Genomic DNA, 14,857 nt, shown 5'->3' with positions numbered 1-14,857 from the left:
TGTATTATGTGACGTTAAATGATTGTTATTGCCATTTTGTGTCATTGATATTGTTTAGAAAGGGCTACTGACTTATAAGTCACACTATTGGCAGATACTGATATGTTAAACATCACACCTGTTATGCCACTTTTGGTCCCATGATGCTGTAACCAATTTTACATCACAAGCTGGAGCAGTATGATTTCACTGATGTTTGGTTCTGTGTAAACATGTTAAGGAGGCAGAAATAAGGGACTTTGTTGGGGCCCTACAGTGCCATCGGTGTAAAAATGGCTCTGGATGCTCAGTTTACCCCCAGACCTTAATGTGTACCCTCCCAATGTTGGAACGAAGGCTATGCCCTTGGCATTGGCCCTTGGCATTGGCCCTCATGGAGTTTCTGAGAGAGGGGTCCGTCAGGTCACCAAAGACTCTACAAGACAGCAGTGCTGCACCTGCAGCCCCACATAATCCACCCTAACCCCAATGGATGAAGCAGCTGGCCCGTATCCTACACAGCATTCATGGTTCAGCCTGATTTAGAGCTTAAGATTATGAAGACAGAGTCAGATCAATCATATCAGCCCGTGGAATGGAGCTTATGGAAATGCCACATTTATGTGCAAGATACTTTAAAACCTGCTGAGATTTTGATTAAATATGGTCAACAATTAGGCCATGTGTTAACCACAGAGTGACACTTTCAACAACACAGGACATTTTTTAAAAGCTTTCACCATTTACTCATTCTGATATTTATACTGATTTAACATCTGGCATTGAGGATAGCACAGCTTTATTCTGAAGGAGTTCTTTTGTAGTTTGAAATGGATCTATTTTCTACATTGTCTAAAGTCACATTCATATTTTAAATAGTTCAAGTCTTGTGCTTTGAGTTTTGATGGTGCAGTTAGTTTACATTTGTAGTGCAGAAAGTACCTCACTGTCTTTACTGCAAGTCCTAGAGGACAATGCAGGACACTACTGACACAAGCTGTATAGTTTTTTTTTGAAAGTGTATCAATAGTCCTGCCAGTATTAGACAACCCATACTAGTGTTGTTATGAAATTCAGTATCACAGTAACTCTACAGTGTTGGGATGTAAACACAGTATTAGCTGTCGCTATAGAACACCTGTCCCTCACTGAGACAGCTGCCCTGCTGTCCACCACTTCTCCTCAACTCTACAGGCCTTTCCCAAACTACATTCTGTCCACTCCCACTGCACGCTGAGTCACTCTGTAGTCGCCTTCACAGCCAAATGAAGTGTTTTGTTCTTTAAGTAGTTCTTACTCTTGTGATCGAAAACATTGATCTGAAGCTTGTGAATCTGTTTTGTAATTTTAAACAGTAGCAACTAATAAGATAAAAAAAATGTTGTTTAAAAAGTTTTATTATTTTTCTTATTTTAACATTTCTGAAGCTCAATTCTGAGGCTGTTCTGAAAATAGCTTTCAAAAAATAATAAGTCTTGGAGTCTCGGAGTCAATGGAGTGAGACGGAGCCAGAACCTTGAGGCCACACAGTGCTGGATGCTGTTCTGCAGGGGCTACAGTGTGATCTTCATGCCTCCATTAATGTCTGAACATCGACTTCTGAGAGCCAGTGGTGAAGGAAAGCATGGCCAGTTTGTCCTTGAAGACTACCTGGCTGCATCACTCCTTGTGAGAGCCAAGTGTGAGCACCCGCTCCATCCAGCCGTTCATTGTGACAGGAGCAGTGAACGTGGGAGATGATGAGGTTTGCCTCAGTTAGTTTGCTACTCATTGATGTCAGTGGACAGTTTTCCTTCCTTTCATGCCAGTTAGGTCTCCTCTGCATGACTGAAGGGGTCTGCATTCTTAACTTCTCCGCTGATGTACTCAGCAGTAGCTTTAAACTTGATGGCATACAGGTCAGACACTTCTGCTGTGAGCTTTGAATTAGCTGCTGTGTTGATAGAAAGAGTAAAGAAAACATGCATGGATTTGGAGGGCAAAAACTCTGGGCCATTTTTTTCTTTATATTTCGTTGTGTTCTCACTGTTGACTGTCTTGGCCAGGTCTCTCTTGGAAAAGAGATATTTGGCCTGCTTGCCCCTGGGAGTTTGGGGGGTGTTGTTGCGGCCCCCCCGTCAACTACAAACCACATCCAATGACAAACCCTCACACACACACACACACAACTGTTATACAATCACACACGTACAACAGTTACAAATGTTGATGTTATCCATGTCAAGGTTATTTTGGGTGTTTATGCAATCTGTTTTTTTTTAAATTTTTGTTTATTTTTTTATTCATTTATTTATTTTTTCTTTTCTTTTCCTCTTTTTTACTTACTCAGTTTCTTCCTGCTTCCACCGTTAATACTGCTGTAAATATTTGCAGCTATCTTTATTGTAGTTAGCGTCGTTGTCATCGTTCTCATTGTCATTGTTGTTGTTGTTGTTGCTGTTGTTTTTGTTGTCTCTTGTGTCTTCCCCTCCCCTCTGTGTCCCCCAACCTCTCTCTTTTCTCTCTCCCTATCCACTCAGATGTTGTGCTGTCCGGTAGCCTTGCCAATAAATCTCAGTACGGACTGCAACAGGAAGAAGTATATCAGACTCCTCCTTTGCAGAGCAAATCTGTTATGGCACCTCAAGGCATCCAGACCTCTCATACTGCATGCCTAAGCTGCCGAACAGGACAGGTTAAAAAAAAAAAAAAAGGAAAAGAGATAATTAATCTCAATGGGACCAACCTGGTTAAATAAAAGTTAAATAAAAACTTTTTTGGTGACTGGTTTAAGAAGGCATGTTTTCCTTGAAAATCAACAAAAATGACACCATTTCTCACAGCCAGAAACTGTAAAAACAGAAATTATTGTTGGATTCTCAAATTTCCAACAGTCATTGTACACATCATATATTATTTCACAGGTTCATTACATAAAAACTATATGACTTTTCCATAACTTTCAGGGTATATTTAGTTTTCCAAACCTTTTCCATACCTGGAAATTCCTATTTGCAAATTCCATGACTTTTCAAGGTTTTTCAACGTACCAACCCTGGTTTCAGAGAGTGGGACAGAGTGCAGGGGCCGGTTTGGGAAAGGCCCCATGTCACACTGAGGGTCCATATTTCTGTTCATCTTGTCTGTTGGTCATCTAGCAGGCTCAGAATGAAAGGCTGTGCTCTGTCATCTGAATATATATTTACAGCCTTCACTGTGTCAAAACTAACAGTTTTCAAATAGTGTGACCTCTCTACCCTATGTGACATCAGGTCCAATTAGTCTTTTGAAAAGGGGAAATAAAGATGCCTTACAGCTACAACTCCAGATGCCACTGTCGTAGAGATTTTTTTCCCCCAAAAAGAATAAGTTTCTACATCATTTCCATATGTATGAATTCACCTGGTCTCCAACCTGCACATTTGCAGAATAACATTTTCATTGAGAACATGGACGGATTTGGGAAAGAATAAATATGTTAGTTTACCTGTGAAACCTTTGAAACATGAGAAAATTGGCTCCGTTTCTTTTAAAAAACATAGGGAGAGGGCAACAAGCAGCCTAAGAAGAAATGACCACAGAACTGGCAATAAATAATTAAAAATTAAAAGAAAATAAGCATAAAAAAAATAAGAAAATGACCTCAGGAAAGTGCTCAAATATTTAATGTTTTTTCTTTATTCTGAAAGATAATTTTAAAGATAATATTAACAGAATTATAAATATAGTTTCTTGACATTTTCCTTTTGTAATTTGATAATATCTAACATTCCCCCCAGCTACTTTTCAGTTCATTTCCTGGTCAACTTTTTATTTGTTTTTGCAGTTTATTGACCATTCCTTGCCAAGTTGCTCATTATGTTTCTTCCATGTTTTCTTTTTATTTTCTAAAAAAATCAAACAAATTCTATCTGATTTCAAAGGTTTAAATGTTTGTGAAAGGCGTCTGAACATGGCACAAGAAATCTGATGTTTATGCAGGTGTTAGCGTTAAAGGGTTAAATCTTTATTTCTGATTTGCTGCTCTAGACGACACATTTGAATAACCATGTGATCACCTGTGAGTCGCTCTAAAAAGCAGCTTCTACACTTCAAAAGCATCTAGTCTTTATGCTGAGCTCACTGATATCTTCCCTTGTGATTCAACCAAACAAGCATACCTCCCAAAATGTCACATTGAACAGACCAGACAACTATTAACTATGTTTGGGATTAGAACCAATCAGAGTGTTACATCATCATTCTGAACGATCCCTTTTTATTGAAAGCAAAGAATAGCTAACTTCAGTCAGCGTCCTGTCCACTGCTCCTCTCCTTTAGATGTCTGCTGTTTAAAAGCACACTCTGCATAACTGTGAGAGGAAAGAGTCTGTTTGGAGGTGTGTGTGTGTGTGTGTGTGTGTGTGTGTGTGTGTGCGTGTGTGTGTGTGTGTTTGTGTGTGTCTTGTCAGTGGACCACACAGATGTCCAGTATACAGAATTTGGCTCTACAGGTCGGGCAGGGGACTCTGCTGGACAACCAGGTCTCAGGTCTTTGCTGGTCTTGGCGGCTGGCGAACCATCGACACAGACAGGACAGACACCACATGGGTCTGCAGAAACACTGCTGGCACTCCGACTCATTCTCTGCTCCTACAACACACAGCGGTCTCAGTCACAACCTGCTTCACTGGACAGGGATGTGTGCAAACACACGAGACTGGGACGGTATCACAGTATACCAGGGTCTTTAGAAATCATGAAGGTATGTTTGTCAATACTGTCATAAATAGAGACACTCCTTTTTCAATCAAACTCATTTTATGTAGTGAAGAGCATGCAACTCCAGAGCTCAGTCTCCAGTCTCTACTGGTGGAACAGGCAGCTGAACTGAAAGACACAGCGACACCTAGTGGTGGATGGAGAAGTTACAGGACTGTAAACAGCTGGCGGCCAGCAGACAGAGAGAGATTGCAGGGAATAACAGCATGTCTTTACATCCAACTTGGTGAATTACGGATTTATTTGAACCAAACTGGAGCTGGTGATTGTTGGAACTGTGGACTTACTAACTAGATTACTCACAAGAGTAACCAAGATGGTTTGGGTGAGTTTTACTGTTTGAGGTGCGTTTTATGATATGTTAACAAGGTAATTAAGGCCACGTCTAGACGAGAAGGGCCCTACTAAAACTGGAAAGTCTTTCATTTCCATTTTTGAAGAAATCTATGTTCATATGGTAACATTGTCAAAACGCTGTAGCATGCATGCCAGGCCAGTAGTTAGTGGTATAACTTTGTAACGACACACCGTAAAAGAACATTAGGATCATGCGCAAAGTGTGTTCTCACAGGATCTGCACATTGCCAGTTTACACTAAGACAGAAGGGGTGGCATTTTCAAAAGACTATACCCTGGAACCCGATTTCAAAAGTTTGCATTTTCAGGCCTCCAGAACGGCGTTGTGGTGTGATTAAAAAGCCAAACAACAGCAAAGTTTTAAAAACTGTATATACCCCCCTGAAATCTCAGGAAGGTATGAAATATTACATACCGCCCATGCCTACTATACACATGAATGACCTAACACAGAATGTCTCTCACCTTCTGTGTGGCAGAGTCTGACCAGCTTGGTGCCTGCTGGAACCTGCATGCAGCCGATACAGGGCTCCATCTCCTGCGGATGGAGAGAAAACATGTTATATTTTGATTGTGATGGTATGGAAAGGATTCTGGCATATAAACAAACAGTAGTGCACCTGTCCACTGGGCGGGGTGTATGGCTGATTGAGTTCCACCTGAGCTCTGAATGTTTCCAGGAAGAGTTCGCTCATGGTTTGGTGGATCACGACATTAGGAGAGTTTCTGATGGGAGCATGGAGCTTCTCCCTGAGCTCTGCATACTCTGTGGAGTTGAGCCTGGAAACAGTTGAAAACAGGTTTGGTCACAGTCATGGTGTTACAGTGATGTAGGGCTTTTAAAAAACATAAACGCATTATTTTAAGTACTTTAACTCCACTCTGATGCTGTACCGAGGATGTATCGTATGTGATGTATGATACAGCCCTCGCCTTGTGGAGAAGTGACTTTTTTTTGTTTTTTTTGGACATGGCATATGCTGTTTTGTCCTGACATGTGAGGACTCAGCACACACCAGGTTGATGAACATTTTTACCAATAAATTTCCATGACTTTGAGGCAAATCTGAAGTGACCTTTCATATTCCTTATTGGTTCTTTTTTTTTATTACTGTATAACAGCTTTTTCACACATATATTGTTAAAAAAAATTTATAAGTTCAGAAGAGGATTAGAACTGAATATTTAAATATAACTAAGGAACTGTAAGTTTTGGGGAGGGACTTTTTTGTTCTGGGTTAGGGGAGGGGCATACAATTTTAGATTTCTGTATTCTGTACTTGTTTTACCGCTGATTTGAAGGGAAAACTTCCCCTTTAATTTTTTGTGTCCATTTTAAGAAGCCATTTCAACAATTTTTGTATTTTTCTTTAAAATATTTTATAATACAAGACTTGGCAATGTTTTTATTATTTTTGGCATTTTATAACAAAAACATTTTAGACATTGACCTTTTTTCTAAAAAAAAACAAAACAAACATTTTTGCACTTTTCTTTTCTTAAAACAAATTCGAGGCAATTTTTGAAGAAAATATTTTGGCTTCCTTTCCTTTTCATTTCTGGTGATGTTTAAAGAAAAAAATTTGGTGATTTTATTTTATTTTTTAATGTCTGGCAAGAAAATTGTGGCAATTTTTTGTTTTTTGGGTGATTTTTAAAGAAAATATGACACACACAATTGGTACCTGATATCAAAGGGTCTGGCAGCAGGGTTAATGCTGTCCACTCTCAAGGTCAGGATCTGTGTGGGGGACGGCGAGTCTGGACTCAGCTGGTGCTGTCTGGACTCTGTCACGGTCACATGACATTCATTCTGTAAGGCCATGTGGATGTAGTAGGTGGTCACCTGACGAGAGACAGAAATGGTCAGCCATGAGGAGGTATGATTTTTGGCTGTTAAAATAAACATCATCCTGTTGAAGGCAAGATATTTGAAAAACATTTAGCATGGTTTACCGGAGAAAAGTCCCAATTTGAATGGACCTGCATTGAGGCCTGTACTGGTCTGCACCTTGCTGTGTGAGCGCTCTTTAAGTTGGAAGTTGCTGATTTGCAGTACGTTAACATTCCATCACCTAAAACATAGCACAATGCCTGATAGTGCTGGTTACATGTGTCACATGTGGGACGGCTGGAAGGCACCGGGCACGTGCACATGCAATGTGCATGAAATACTGGAGGACAACATAAGGTACTGTCCTTTATACGTGGAAATTCAGAGCTCTTTGAGGCAACCCCTGGAAAAAGACATGAGTGAATGTAAACACAACCTTTAATTTCAGTTACTATTGCAATGAGAGACGTTTTAAGAACTTTGCGCTGCATACTTGATCATCATCATTAAATTTCACTTTTCCAAACCTTAGTGGAACAACGAGATCTGATCACATCACCCGGCTGGGCAGCTGTGGCACATAGTGCTTCCTGTTGTATAATCACAGCCTCTGCTTCAGACTCGCTAACTTTAATCCACATTAGCGCTGTCATTTCATTCTGCTCACCTGTCTTGGCTGGAGAGCTGGAACGGACTCATTAACCACAATTTTTCCAGAGGAAGATTGACTTCCTTGATGGCATCTGGCAATCTACACGTGCTTATAGTGACACCTAGTGTTTAATGTAAGAACTGCATGTTAATATGGCCAACAGGCCATGTATCGATTTCATTTTTAAACAATGATGTAATGTAACAAAATAATAATACTTTGTTACAGTGATTAAGTGTTTTTGGGAGTATTTGTTCTTAACTTGAATTCTTATATTTCTATCAGCTTTCACTTTTTAAAATACATTTCCTAAATAACCAAATCCCTCTTTTTTAAATTATGCACACATCCGTAAGCTGTGTTTCACTTTTTATTACATCTGAACTATTTATTATATTTGCACTTGGTGCTTGTCTGTTTTCATTTGTGCCTTCCTTTAACTAATATTTTAGAACTTTTATTTTATACTTACCCACTTTTAAATTTTTTAAATTCTTTTGATTGTGTACTTTCATGTTTACAGCGGGGTCTGAGAGAAAAAGCATTTAAATCCTGTCTATGTCCTGTACATATGGCAGAAATGACAAAGGTGACTTTGAATTGACTAAATAACATGTATACTTTTACTCCTCCACATTTTCCCTAAGCATCTTAGTAACTTAGTAAAGAATAGGAAAGGAAGGAGGGAAAAATGGGAGGGAAAGAAAAACTGGATTTTGCTCTTTAAATCCATTTTTCAAGGTGGTACGTGTTATGAAGAAACAAACTTTATAATTCTTAAACTTCTTACCGCTTGCTTTTTTATTAACAGCATTTACTTGAACTTTTACTTTCAATACTTAATTGCATTTAATATCAAAAAATATTTGTGATACTTGAGTATAGTAAATACCAGATGCTTTAAGACTTTCTCTGGTGAGAAATCTGTAATTTTATTCAAGTATGTCTTTTAGGTACTTCCTCTGTCACTGTTTGTAAATAATTTAAATGACATAACAGTTAATGTGTCCACCTGCACATGGCCCACAGGTCGCACCCTTAATTCACAGGAAACTCTGCAAATACAGAGAGAGGCAAGTGACTCACCTTGAAGACCCAGCTGTCAGTAACGATGACTCTGGCTCCAGGCGCCCCTGTAGCAAACTTATCAATGCGCCTGAACTCTGTGTTGACACTGCTCGCTACGGAGCCCCAGCTAGAGTGAGGAGGCTGGATGTGGGCCTGCAGGGCCCGGCTGATGGGATGGTTGTGCCAGTGATGGCGGGACCAGTAGATGACGAGTGTCCAGCTGGCCAACTGGAGGCAGAGAGAGAGAAGAAGAAACGCTCTCCAGCTGTCACTCACCTAGAGAAACACAACATGACAACACAGCTGAGACCAGCATTAATAATTACTGTCCACAACCAGAAATCAGCCTCAAGAGCCACTCAATGCATCACTGTTTCATTTCAATGTTTTAGCTGTAAATGAACACAAAGTCTGGTGAAAATGGATATTTCAACAGAGGAGGATGAACTTAACAGTACCTGTGTGTTTTCTTTACAAGTTTAATGACATTTCACAGGAACAGATGAAACCGGTAATATCCAACTCATGTTGGATATTATATTGTCCCATAAGTAACTTTGATATACAATAAAAATGTCATTTTGAGACCACTTTATGCCACTGGTATAATGATGATATTATGGCCTAATAATGCAAGTTCACCCTTTCAAAGAGAAAGTTTTTTTTAATTATTAGGAAGATTGGAATTGGAATATGAAAACAAACCCCATAAAAAGTTTAATAAAGAATTAAATACTAAATTATCAGGGCTGTCAGCCTTAATTTGTTAATTGTGATGCTATTAAGGTCCGTACATAACAAGTTTACTTTTCTGAAATCGCACTAATCTCCAGCTGACATCCCTGTCTTTAAGAAGCTGTACTGGGCTGACTCTTAAAGCTACAGTGATTATGCTGGCATCACCTGAAACTAGAGGACCTGAAGAATTTCATGCTACCTTTTCAGAAAACAGTTAATAATGCCTCAAATTTAAGTTAAACTTTGGTAATGGAAAAACGGCCATGGCCATTTCACAGGTGTCCCTTGACCTTTGACCTCAAGACATCTGATTGAAAATGGGTTCTGTGGTACACGAGTCTCCCCTTTACAGATATGCCCACTTTGTGCTACAGCAAAGTGGGAATGATGTCACTGGATTCCTTATCAAGACAACCTGTTGTCATGTGCATCTTCCTGATAACTAAACCCGGTTTAATATTTATATTGATGATCTGGCAAAATCTTTCTGACTCAGAGATTAAATGCCTACTCTTTGCAGATGATTTCTAATTGATGTCTCCATCTAAAGAGATCTTACAACAGCAACTGGATCATCTGCAAAACTCCTGTCCAGGACAGTTCATCTGGAGAAGACCAGGGTTATGGTCTTCCAGAAATGACCCAGATGTCAGCGAAACCCAAATAGGTTTTCGCTGGGCTCAACAGACATCGAACACACACAACTGCACATATTGGGATTAAACATTACCTCTACAGGACATTTCTATCTGGCCCTGAATGATCTCAGAGACAAGGGGAGAAGGACCTTCCATGCTATAAAAAAGTCTTTAAACATTAATACACCCATCAGAATATTCCAATCCATAATCGAACCAATAATACTGTATGATAGTGAAGTATGGGATCCTCTTGCAAATCAAGACTTTGAAAAATGGGACAAACACCCAACTAAAACCCTACACACTGAGTTCTGTAAGAGTATCATCAAAGTCCACAGGGATATGCCCAACAATGGCTGCAGGGCTGAACAAGGACAATTTCCCCTTTTAATGAAGATTCAAAAAAGAGCCATCAAATTCTACAAACAAACAAACTTAAAGCAAGTGACCCCAACTCCTACCATTACAAAGCTATTCATTGCCAAGAGGAAAACATAGAGAAGAGTCTCCTCAGCCAGCTGGTGCTGCGGCTCACCTCCTCTAACAGCACATGGCCTCAGGACAGCCCTCACACAATCTGGCCCAACCAAATATAGCTAAAGAAAAAGAACATTACATTAACTATTGGACATCCATCACAAATACTCAAAGCAAACTTCAGTGCTATTTGGCTCCAAACAGACAATACACGGTTGCCGACTATCTGAGCAGCGTGACTGATCAGAAACTGAGAAAGACATTGACTATGTTCAGACTCAGTGGTCACAGCTTGGCTAGACACAGACAGACCTGGCTGCCTCGTGAAGACAGGCTGTGTCTGCTCTGTCCACAGAGAGAGGTGGAGACAGACACATTTCCTGCTACACTGTAGCACATATGATGACATCAGAACAAAGTTCTTCACACAAATTAAATGTGTGCAGGGTCTGACAACTTCTCCCGAAGCCCCCACCCCCCCCAATCACTCCCCACCAACTCAACCTCCACCTGCCTAATACTCTGCTCCAGATTCTCAAGGGTTCTGCTGGAATCAGCTGTGGAAAAGGCAGTATACTGCTGACAACACAGTCTTATCTGGGCCTTACTTGTATCCCACCACTGACTCTGGGACTCAAACTGCCCCTCTCTCTTCCTTCAACTCCCAAAACTCTTGAAAACTGAAGAAACTGAAGGAAAAGGTGGCATCTTGTAAGCTTTACATTAAATTTCCAATAAGCAGAGCGACAGGGACATGGTGAGATAACTAAATGTGCAGCCACAAAATGGTGATCAGAAAAACTAGTTTCTCTAACCTGTTGCTATGCTGACTGAAGATATAAAGGCGGTCAAGCAGAACTGCACCCCTCCTGTCCTCCCACTTCTATCCATAGTGGGGTCCACATTGCAGTTCCAGTCCCCCCCTAACACCAGCACCATGTCAGGGTTCAGAGCTAACAGCTCCTGTCTCAGCAGCCCAAACAACGCTATCCTCTCCCTGCCTGTATTAGGAGCATACAAATTAATAGCCCTCACCAGCAGCTGCCTGCCTTTACACACCTCACTCTGAGAGAGGATGCTTACCCCTAAACCTGGAGAAAACAGGACCGCCACCCCTGCACTAACATTTGTGCCATGACTCATTACCAAACCCCCTCCAGCTGAACCCCGAGTCTGCCTCATTACCAGCATCACTATGGGTCTCTTGTAAGAACATGACATTCACATTTTTATGTACAACATATTTAAAAAACACCCCCCCCTTTTACCCCATTAACATTAAGGGAGCCTACACGCAGAACCTCGATGAGAGAGAGGAGGAAGACTAACCTGGTGAATGTATCCCAGGTTTTTCTCTGGAGCAGCGATAGACATCCCCATGTAGTAACCTGAAAACATGGACAACAACACATGCTGTCATCAACCCTGACATCAGGAACACATCACATCCACATTAAACACACAGTCTAGTTTCATAGTTAAATTCAAGTTACTAAACTATCCAACTACCATAAGAAAGTATTATTATCCTGGTTATTTATTCATAATCACATTTTTGTCCATACAGAAATCTAATTTGGAATAACAAAGATGTTAGATATAAAAATAAAACATTGTATATTGATAGCTAGGTTAAAAATAGTATCTTGTTGGTAACCCAATTACTAAATGAAAACAGATTTCTACTAAGATTTATACAGAATTTCTCAAAAAATATAGAATTTCAGTTACTCCTAAAGAATCTGCAGTTGTCTTTGTTGCCATCATGAGGTGATGGGAAAAATGCAAAGTGAGCTTGTTATATTAACCAAAATTGTAAGGTGGGCCACATGTATAGCATACTCTGAAAGACAAGCCAAGGGCCATTTAAAGTCAGGCCACAATTGGGCCCCGGGCTGGACTTTGGACATGCCTGTCCTACATGTTCAAAAAACAGGAGGAACATGTGGAAACAGTCCAGTGTTGTCCACGTTAAGATGAAGGATCTGACAGGAACACATATGAGTTTTTCTCCTTTGTTGACACACAAAAAATGAGTACCCTGAGGCTCATGTATCAACACCAAGACTCAAGACTGCTGGACTCTGCGCACAATCTCAGTTTTTACTTAAATAGAAATTCAAAATTACAAAACTGCCACACTCTTATTACCAAAGAGTCACACAATCCAGTCATGTGTGAGAGCATGACCGCGGCCTCAGGTGACCTCTGCGCTACGGGGAAAATGGACCAGCAGTAACAAATAAATATTTGCTCTATTACTCTCTTGTGTTTGTGCTCCGATTTCATCATGAAATCCCCAGAAAGACAGACTCAACATTTTTTAACTGTCACTCACCGTCTGACTCTTAATAAAATTAAAATAATTCAATACGGTCATTTGCATAGGTGGACAGACTGTTATTTATGCGGAAATGTCGAAACAATGTATACACTTTGGGTGATGTTCTCGTCTGTTGCAAATTGATGGCAGAGTTGATTACCTTGTGATATGATGTAAACGTGACGTGATCAGGTTAACTTCTGCTTTGCTGTGATCACAGTTATGTTACAGCAAGAACCGTCTGTTCCTGCACCTGTGCTCATGGGAATTTTTCCTTCCACCTTGACTTTAAAACACCTAATGTCACCACCTGAACCTGAACAATGTGACAGCATAGACTACAAACCCACACTAGTGCTCAAAATATATTGTCTATACATACCAAGCTATAGAACAATATAAAATCAATATACATGCTTAATGGTCCCTACAAATACTGCAGTGTCATCTCTAAATTTACAGTCTGGCTCTGGGCTTATTTAAACGCATTTCTCAGATTTTAGGACATTTCTGGGATTTCAGGGCATTTCTAGTATTTAGCACAGTTTACTTTAGTTAATTTCTCTGGTTTTATGACATTTCTAGGATTTTAGGACATTAGGGTCTTATCAAGGACCTCTGTTGGGGGTTGTGGAGGATCCTCCACTGGCTCTTTTTTTGATCAACAAGCTCTATTATGATGCTGTTTTATGCACCCTGACACCTTATGGATACTAAAAGTACAAAAAAAACAATCCCCAGTGTCAATCACTTTATTTTTTATTGTGAATGAGGAAATGTTTGGGGGGCAGATTTGGCCCGCGGACCTTAAGTTAAGCATCACTATGCTACGTGTTCCATAAACAGGAAGCGCGTGCAGAGACAGTCCAGTGCTGTCCACCTTGACATGAAGGAGTTGACAGGAACACATGAAGCCAGAAGAACGTATGTTACACTCGGTGTGTTAATGAGCTTTGCTAAAACATAAATTAGGACAGAACACAACCTCTGCCTGTCAACAAATGAGTCGCTGTGAGTTTCTCCAGCGGAGCGAGTCATCTGCAGGAAAACCATGAGCACCTGCTGACTCATCCACTATGTGTCAGCTCGCTGAGGGTGACATATGACAAACCGTGTCAGAGCCGCTGTGTGTGTGTTAGTGTCAGGTTTTACCCAGCGGCAGAGCCGAGTGCACCAGGACGGTGATGCTGGTCCTCCGGACGTGGTACTGGATGAAGCCCACATCCTCGCTGCCCAGCCAGGAGGAGAACAGGTTCTGGACGGTCAGACCGGCCGAGCGGAACTCGTTGGGAGTGAACACGAAACAGAGAGAGAACACCAAGTAAGCTAAAGTGAAAGTTAACTCCGGGCTCTCCATACTTTATCTGAGCCCTCTGCTATGGTCAACCAGCATTGTTTGTCATATTCTACTTCCTGTTAGTTTCTTCTTCTACACGGCAAATTGCAGTTCGTTACTCATAAGGTTCATACCGCCACCTACTGTACAGGAGGAGGTAGTGTAACAACATTATTTAAAGGTGAAAGAACTTCTTCACTCTTTTTTTGTTTGTTTATGTGTTTGTTAGTTATTTTAAAATAAAGACCACTGTCAAACGGTTGAGATGGCTAGTAGTGGTAAAAAAAGAAAAATAGAATAGAAAATTACAAATAATGTACTGTGATAATACTGTAATATGTTAGTAGACCAAATCAATTTGTGACCATGGAATTAGAAGTATTAAGATTACCGGAAATTGTGAAACAGTCATACTGATATAGATTATTATATATATATATATATATATATATATATATATATATATATATATATATATATATATATATATATATATATATATATATATATATATATATAATAACAATAATAATAATAATAATAATTAATAATACTGTTTTTAACAGTAAAAAAACATTTTTTTTTCACTGTATATATTGTTGTTATTATTATGTTAATTTATATGTTAGCAAATAGTCAGTTTTGATTTCATTGGCTTAGCTTCACTACCTTTGCATAAAGGCCAAATCAACTGTTTGATTTTTCATTAAGA

The 14,857-nt window shown here is 39.9% G+C and overlaps 1 protein-coding gene across 3 annotated transcripts; it reads right to left on the bottom strand.

Moving 5' to 3' along the window:
* Nucleotides 1-3,895: 3,895 nt before the first annotated feature.
* On the bottom strand, nucleotides 3,896-14,219 carry tmem129 (transmembrane protein 129, E3 ubiquitin protein ligase). Of its 3 annotated transcripts, XM_042493173.1 has the most exons (8): nucleotides 13,962-14,219; nucleotides 11,816-11,874; nucleotides 8,649-8,906; nucleotides 6,762-6,922; nucleotides 5,697-5,856; nucleotides 5,542-5,614; nucleotides 4,392-4,590; nucleotides 3,896-4,359 (listed from the first exon to the last, which is right to left on the bottom strand). In XM_042493173.1, the coding sequence occupies exons 1-7, from the start codon at nucleotides 14,164-14,166 to the stop codon at nucleotides 4,406-4,408; spliced, it is 1,101 nt and encodes a 366-aa protein (XP_042349107.1). In that variant the 5' UTR covers nucleotides 14,167-14,219; the 3' UTR covers nucleotides 3,896-4,359; nucleotides 4,392-4,405. The 3 variants fall into 3 exon arrangements, with proteins under 3 accessions (XP_042349107.1, XP_042349106.1, XP_042349108.1); XM_042493172.1 differs by having other exon boundaries at nucleotides 3,896-4,590; XM_042493174.1 differs by having other exon boundaries at nucleotides 3,896-4,590; nucleotides 8,649-8,858.
* Between the last annotated feature and the right edge of the window lie 638 nt (nucleotides 14,220-14,857).

This window comes from Plectropomus leopardus, chromosome 9 (genome assembly GCF_008729295.1).
Source record: "Plectropomus leopardus isolate mb chromosome 9, YSFRI_Pleo_2.0, whole genome shotgun sequence".
Classification (NCBI taxonomy): domain Eukaryota; kingdom Metazoa; phylum Chordata; class Actinopteri; order Perciformes; family Serranidae; genus Plectropomus; species Plectropomus leopardus.
Note: the sequence above shows the minus strand (reverse complement) of the source record. Positions and strands in the feature narration are given on the sequence as shown.